This window comes from Dioscorea cayenensis, chromosome 11, assembly GCF_009730915.1.
Source record: "Dioscorea cayenensis subsp. rotundata cultivar TDr96_F1 chromosome 11, TDr96_F1_v2_PseudoChromosome.rev07_lg8_w22 25.fasta, whole genome shotgun sequence".
Lineage (NCBI taxonomy): Eukaryota > Viridiplantae > Streptophyta > Magnoliopsida > Dioscoreales > Dioscoreaceae > Dioscorea > Dioscorea cayenensis.
Genome location: NC_052481.1, coordinates 21,261,759 through 21,269,782, shown reverse-complemented (window position 1 = coordinate 21,269,782; position 8,024 = coordinate 21,261,759). Strand labels below are relative to the sequence as shown.

At 34.3% G+C, this 8,024-nt stretch overlaps 1 protein-coding gene and 1 long non-coding RNA gene across 2 annotated transcripts; one reads left to right on the top strand and one right to left on the bottom strand.

The window, feature by feature from the left end:
• Window positions 1-2,145: 2,145 nt before the first annotated feature.
• On the bottom strand, window positions 2,146-4,393 carry LOC120271940 (small nuclear ribonucleoprotein SmD3b-like). The gene is made up of 5 exons (XM_039278625.1): window positions 4,201-4,393; window positions 3,634-3,686; window positions 3,467-3,533; window positions 3,322-3,378; window positions 2,146-2,403 (listed from the first exon to the last, which is right to left on the bottom strand). The coding sequence occupies exons 1-5, from the start codon at window positions 4,357-4,359 to the stop codon at window positions 2,341-2,343; spliced, it is 399 nt and encodes a 132-aa protein (XP_039134559.1). The 5' UTR covers window positions 4,360-4,393; the 3' UTR covers window positions 2,146-2,340.
• A 108-nt stretch (window positions 4,394-4,501) lies between these two features.
• On the top strand, window positions 4,502-7,481 carry LOC120271924. Its single transcript, XR_005540080.1, has 4 exons — window positions 4,502-4,630; window positions 6,035-6,537; window positions 6,637-6,696; window positions 7,318-7,481. It is a non-coding gene; the product is annotated as an uncharacterized LOC120271924 (long non-coding RNA).
• The last annotated feature ends 543 nt before the right edge of the window (window positions 7,482-8,024 follow it).

Sequence of the window (8,024 nt, the reverse complement as noted above, 5' to 3'; positions counted from 1 at the left end):
AACGGGAGCCGCCGCGAAGGTCCCGAGCGCCACCGTGAGGGTCCCAAGCGCCGCCCAGGAACCTCATTTTTTTTCTTCTTCTCCTTCATTTATGTTTTTAAAAACTAAAAGAATATAGATTTATGTGGATGAGTGAAGACTTGTTTAATAATCCCCTCACTTTTTTGTTTAAGTCACAGACATTGTCAGCACTATGTTGATACATGCTCTTAATTCGTGGAAAGATGTGTCATTTCCAGTACACAGAGGATCTCATAATTCTGGAAGCTAAGAAAGCCTTAGGATTATTAGGCTCATATTATACTTTTTAATGGAATTTCAGACTTAGCAGTAAACTTTCAGAAGATTTTTTTTATACTCACCAAGATTTGGGCACAATCCGGACCCTTTTGCAGCCTGGGCACTTAATTGTGCAATAGGGCAACTCCCACTCACATAACTCGGAGTTGTTATCTCTAGTAGACACCCACGGCGACAAGATTAGATGAGATCACCATGGTCAAGGACGGCTTTCTTGGAAGAAGAGGTGGTTATCCCTTCGAAAGGCGTTTGGTCCTTCTCAACTCAATCTTATCGTTCCAACGTGTTGGATGTTTATTTTCAATAGAGATGTAAGTGGGAGTGAGGAATCCCCGTTCCTTACGGGGACTCGCCTCGACGAGAAAGAGATTTTTCAAATGGGAGAAAACCCTTCCCTGACCCGTGAGGCTGGGCGGAGACGGGGAATCTCCCCGCCCTCCCCGTGGGGATACCCATGGGGAATCCCCGCGGGGTGAAAGATTCCCCGATTTTTAAATTAAATATATTATATATATATATATTAAAAATAACTCATATAATTATATTTATTAAATAATTCAATATTTATATAATATTATAATAACCAAATATTTGGGTTTTAAAAATTTTATTTTTTGTATTTATTAATAATATTTTAAATTTTTAATAAAAATTAGTGTTACTTCAAATACTTGGAGATAATTATATGGAAAATTGTTTTAAAAATTTTAATCAAAACTTTTTTATTTCCTATTATAGATAAATATATTATATTAAAATTAAGATTAAATTGATTAATTTATCAATTTTATTGAAATATCAACTTGTAAGTAGAACATCTTTTATGAAATCCCAACTTCAGCAGTTCCCTTTTTTTAATTCTTCATACCATCGATTACTTTGTTAGTTTGTTGTTTTCTCATACATTAAATAATACTTATTTTGAGGAATATTTTGTTTATTTTTTTTAATTTCATATATGATGTGTTACATGTGTAATTAGAAAAAAAAAAAATTTTGGTGAGGTAAAAATTCCTCGACCCTGCGGGGAGTGAGTGGGAGGAATTTCTCCCCCGTGAGGAATTTTGAGACAGGGAATCCCCACCCCGCTCCACTTGCATCCCTAATCTTCAAGCTCCCGTAATAGGTTACTCAAGCAATTAAGAGGCATGGAAGAAGTTTGGCCATATATTCATTAATGATCAACCATTAAGCCACCAGTCAACCCAGAAAAGAGTCGTGGACCATTCATGGATAATTTGTGATATACATCCCCTGAAAGCTGGCAAGTAGCTCAAGATTCCATTCCAAAAGAATGATTTCCACTTGGGAGGCATGGCGAAACGATTCCAAAATGGATGATCCCTTCCATAGTTGAAAAGGATAACTGCAAATCCACACCAAGTGGTCCTTATCATGAACTTCCACCACCATTTTCCTAAAAGAGCATGGTTAAAAACTTCTAAGTCCAATATACCCTAGCCCCTTGGTCTCTTGCCCTACAAAGCTATTTCCAGTTCACTAGTCGGCATCCAAGATGTTTAATGTCCGGTCCAAACTAATGAAAGCCTCTTCCGATTCGGTCAATCTTTTTATTAGCCTAAAAAAAGAGTTTGAAGATCGACATTCAATATGTTGATAGAGCCGAGAGGACTTAGTTAACCACAATGAGTTGAGCTCCAGTGAAAGGAAGTTGGTTTTCCAGGAAGACAGCCATGACTTGACCTTTGAAATCAGAATCTCCTAATACTGTCGCCTTGGCCTTCTACCTAAGATTGGGACCTCTATGTAGGTTAGAGGAAGAAGGACGGTCTAACAATTTAATGAATTTAGCTATAACTAATACAAATAGAAAGTTTTTCTAAATAACAGAAAATTTCATGCAGGTATATAAAATAACTTCGCCAACATAAAGTATACATCAAGAGGAAAGCAATGATCCTTTATAAAGTAGACATTACAAACACCCTTCAAGCTAATCCTACATCAAGCTCTCTCCAAATGAAAGAAAACTTGTCCTCTCTGACCATTGAGTCTCTGGCTCATAGCAAAATCGGAAAGCTACCTCCTTACAGGAGGAGCACCACCCCGGCCAGGTGGAGCACCACGGCCAGCAGCTTGTGCCTGGATAAAAGGCATTTGGAAAAATAAGTAAAAAGGAATTGAAGCTATATCAAGACTTAAAGCAATGCATTTTCACCAAGAAAAATTCGGGTCTCTGAGTCATTCATTGTTCGACCTTTTGAACATGTATATATCTATATATATAGTTCAGATATTAGATTTCTGTTGGTATTCCTATCAAAAAACAAGGTCTATTTTGGCGGTTTTATGTTCAATATGGAAAAGACTTAAAGACTTCATTCTACAAGACTGCATCTGCAAAACCTATCCATGTATCAACAGTGCATATTCATCAATTCACAATACACCTGTGCACAGTTGGCAATATTATATTAATATATGTGCTTGATGAATGCCTACATAAATGATTTAACTGTGTAAGAATAATATAATCTGATTGATTGTGCATATGTGAGAATAAACGGAGACAGAAAAACATGACATACAATATATTGCATGGAAGTGATAATGGCTGCCAGCCACAAGAATTTCAAGCTTAGAAATAATCAAATGTACGCAAAACAAAAATAATGTACATTAATTACACTAATGAATGTTATAAACTTGTTTAAATGATATCAAGTCTTTATAGGTAAATAATACGAGTTGAATAATATTATATACGAGAACTATAATCTGATCGATCAAAGGGACAATTCAGTTCCAAAAGAGAGAAACACATAGTATACATTACAAGGACGTTGCATTGATCTAAAGTTGCGAGAACTTCCAACTAAGACAGAATCAAATGTAAGAAAATTAATAAGAACACTCACTACATACAAGTAAAAAGCAAGCAATCCAACAATAATCTAATAAAGAAAAATTTTCATTGCAAGAACAAATGTAGAGCTCCAAACGTGCAATAAATTTGGTTCTATATCAAATGAAAAAGATGGAAATCAGGTAAGAACTTACCCTAGCACGCATAGCAGCAGCACGACCACGGCCAACCCCAAGAGAAGACCCTTTTCCCTTGAGAATACAATTAATAAACCCAAAAAAATCAGCATTCTGCAAAAGGCAGACTTAATAAGGGGGCATAAAATGCTGAGTAGCATACCTTAATTCGCGCATCCAGACGTTTGAACATGGGAGCATTCTTCAGCATATCAGGAATAACCATGAACCTGAAATGCACGAAACATCAACCATATTGATCTCAATCCATGGATAATTCAACATCACCTTACAATCTTGAACTCAAGCTAATAATGAAGATGAAATTACCTCACTTTGCTACCACGGATGAAAACATGCTCAAGTTGTGACACTTTTCCATCCTGCAGAACAACTGGTCACAGTGAGTACAATCCAAATTCACAAACTAGAGAGAATACAAACACAACACAAAGGCAAAGAAAAAACAAATTTTGAGAACAAATTACCAATAAAAAGCAGCCAAAAAAATCACAAACTAGAAAGATCAAAAGCACAAAGAAAAAACAAATTTTGGGAACAAATTAACAAGCTAGAAAAAAAAACAAATTAACAAACAGAAAGAACACAAACACAAAGGAAAAACAAGAAAGCAAAATTTCAGAACAAATTACGACTAAAAAGCAGCCAAATTCACAAACTAGAAAGAACACAAGCACAAAGAAACAATGAGAACAAATTAATCCTTATCAGCCTAGATAATACACCACTCATTACTTAATAGCAAATCAGAAACCCTAGCATCAATCTCAACCTTAAGCCTATCCGATTTCATAAAACACGAAAAATTCTCAAGGAATCACACAAAAAGAAAGAAAATAGATGAAAAAGAATCAGAGAAGGAAACTCGAAGAGTACCCTAGCGGTGAAGGTGATGTTTTCAAGCTGGCAATTCCAGTTATCCTCGCACTCGATCATGCTGCCACGATAGAGCTCGCCGCTCTTCAACTCCACCGTGACGATGTGCCCCGCCGCCTCGTGCAGTAGCTTCACCGGGATCCCAAGGCTTCGGCTCATCCTCTTCTCTTCTCTTCCCTTCTCTCAAGCCCTCAACCTCCCTGGGTTTTTGTACTTTTTATTGGACAAAAATGCCCTTGACTTTTTTCATTATTACCATTATATCCTAATCTTATGAATGAATAACCAATCAGCTTCTCATTTGTTAGCCCTAGTTTGTCAAATCCCTAATCTTTCATCATCTTGATTTTTCGCCGGAACTTCGCCGGAACTCCACCGTGAACTCTTGCTTGGCTATTGTTCTGCTCATACCTCCCTCCCTATAGTGCTGGTAATTATCTCCACCTTCCTCTTGATTGCTTCTCGTTTAGGGTTTAGGTATGTTTGTCTTGTAAAGAACTGACTCCTTGTAAATTTGTGCAAAATTTGTTGTGCCTGACATTGGTTTTTAATCTTTTGAACATGTATGTTAATATGTTTTTATGTAATTGTATGCAGAGAAACCTAACTAGATGAGTATTTGTTTTACTTTTTTTGTGTTTTTATTTTTTATTTTTGATAAATGTGATTATAACATACTGATGTATCACATGTTTGAGCAATATTTTGAAGAAAGGAGGCCATGCATGCATGAGTTTTTATAGAAATATTTGTATAATAAATTGTTAGATAGTGTAGTGTGGAATAGCTTTGAAGCCTAGAACAATATTTCATAGATGGCTAGGAAGCAAATGCATGAATCAGAAAACTTGAATAACATTTATACAATGTATCACATGATTGTGGTTGTCCATTGAGAACTTAGCATTGGCTGACTTACAAATTAATATCGGAAAGTAGAGAAAGAAGAAAGAAAGAAAAGAATGGAGGTAGCTAGATATTTATCCATTGATGGAGGATTAATATTGGTAGAATTTAATTTGAAGATGCAGATAGCACAAGAAGAAATAAGAGAAATGGAAGGAGATGCCCGGTTTATTTTGAAGGTGTTGTGGGATAGCAAGAGCACTAGAGAATGAAGGTCCTGGCTTGATGGTTTAACACATCTGTGGACACCAATTTTATTTGGTTAAGTTACATGCCAACCACCAATCTTCAAAGAAACCACCAAAATTTAATTCATGTTATAAATTAGATAAGGAATTTTATGTAACGTAATTCCCATAAAAAAACTCATTTAGAATGGTTCATATATTTCCACAAACTATTAATCGAACAATCATCATAAATGAATGCATTCTAATTCTATCCATTCAATATGCCCATTTTTCCATTCTTGGTTTACCATGCAATATTTATGCAAAATAGTAATAGACAAAATTCATATGCATGATCATGTAAACATGAAAGGTGATGTATATATACATCGAATTTTCTTTTCTTTATAGTTGTATGTATATATCTTGATTTTTCATTGATTAATTATTAGATTCCATTAAAAAGTCTTACCTTACCTAACTGCACATTAAGATTAATTAATTTGACCCTTTTCTCTAGCTACCATATTATGGTATTTGTGACAGTGTGGGGAATTAAAACAATTAAAAAATACATAAAGTCATGAAAAGTGAAGTTAAAGGCACTAAAGCAAGCCAAAAAAGAGCTAAACAATTTGTTACATCTAATGTTACATCTTTGTGTTAATCGTACAATTCTTTGTTTTCTAAATATGATTTAGTGTTTTTTTTCTTGCATTTTTAACTCACATATTCATTGGTCAACCCTTTCTGTTTAGATGGCCGATGAAAAAATTGCGTTAGCTAAAATGCTTCTCGCTCAAATTACGTTGGATAATCCTTTCATGAAATTGCTACGTTTATACCATTTAGCAGCAGCTCAAGTTGTTATCACTGTAATTGGTTGGCTTATCATACATGAAAGACTGCTTGAAGGAGACCAAACAAGAAAAATTAACTTGGTCATGGCGGTTGAGTCGGTAGCTAATGCTATTGTTCAATCAACCAATGCAATGATTCAAGCATCAAATGCTATGACAGAAAAATTCATAAATATTTTGGAAGAATGTGCTGCAAACCGAGATCCACTTAAAGATTTTGATGTATGGGGTTTGCTTACGGACATGGGAATAACACAACCTCTTCTTAACAAAACTTATATGTTCCTTATCAAAGAACCAAAGATGTTGGGAGGTGTGATTGGATGTCCAGATGAGCATCGCAAATCTTTGTTGTTAAAGTTAATGGGTTGTGATCATGAATCGCACAACTAAAATGTAAGGTTAGTATTCTCTTTGATAAACTTTTTTTCCTTTGAGCAACAAACTACCTTGTATAATTTGCCAGGTTGTGATATTCTTCTATCTATCTTCTTTTGTAGGCCTATGCTCTTTAATACAAATCTTGATCAACATGTGAAAACTTTGATATAGCAGCTGAGGTATTGTAATCACACCACCCTTTCCTGTTGATTCACTTAATCAATTTGGTTTTAGATATTCATAAATAGCAGTTAATTTTTCAGAATTGTTCTTTGATGGATTATAATTTTCAGTGATTGTTGAAACCAAAATGCAATATGAACTCTTAGAGCAGCTGGTAGCTGTTAGTTACCCAAACTGCTAATTGCTTAGTGCACTGCATGAGCAATTTAAATTTTTCGTGATTTTAACTGAATGTTTCTCCATCTTTGGTGAGTAAAAGTGAATCTCTTTTACTGGTTTTTTTCCTTGCTATACCTCTTTATCACTTGCTAGATTATTAGAGTGAAAACTACAAAGCAAATGTCACCTAGCTTTACAAGAAGGCCAAAAATATTCTCTTCTATTACGTCATTGGACTTATCCCATTGAGACATTTTCATTCAGGTCAATGTAAAACTGTTGTTCCATGAGTAATTATAAGCTATATTTGATTGGCTTGTTTAGTATCGAATATACATTTTGTCCACACCGCCACAAATACAGTGGAAAATCTCTCTTATTAAAGTATGTCGTATTGCCACTTTTAATCTATTACTTGATGAATCTAATTTGTTTTTGAACTTTTTCTTGTTTAACAGGGGAAGTTGTGCCTGGCTACTATTTTTGTAATGATGTGTTAGCCATTGTTTCATTGTCTAAGAACTTGAATTGTGTAATGATGAAAAAATTTTAGTGAATGTCATCTAATGTAAGTGTGGACTGCACTGATTTTTCATTGGAAAGTGAATTTCTGGTCTTGCTTTGCTGCTTGTGGACAAATTGATGAAATTTTCAAGCATTGCCTTGTGTCGATGTCACCATGAACTTTAAGAAATTTTTAAGGCAATATGATTGCCTATTTTTGTTGTTTTAAGTTATGAAATCCCTTTTTAATAAAAATTAACTGTATTTGATTATTGTATTTGCTTTAGTGTACAGTCTTGATTATGTGGATTGGAGGGTCTATGTGGCATATGAGTTATAATGTAAATATAATTCCATTTTTAGGCTCACCCTCCTCCTATAACTTCAGATTCTAACCAGAACACTCAATTGGATACTCTTTTGAAAATATGCTTTCATCAACAAATTGAATAAAAATGAATGTGTAGTTGTTGATATTATATAATGATCCGACTTGATTAAATAAATCTATGGACCATATTTATATAGTTTTTGACATTTGAAACATAACTATATTTGACATATTCATATTAAATATATTTATATTAAATAAAATGATAATACATTAGTAAAGTATAAATTTCAAGGGGTATTTTTTTTTAATCATAGTATATAATCTTAC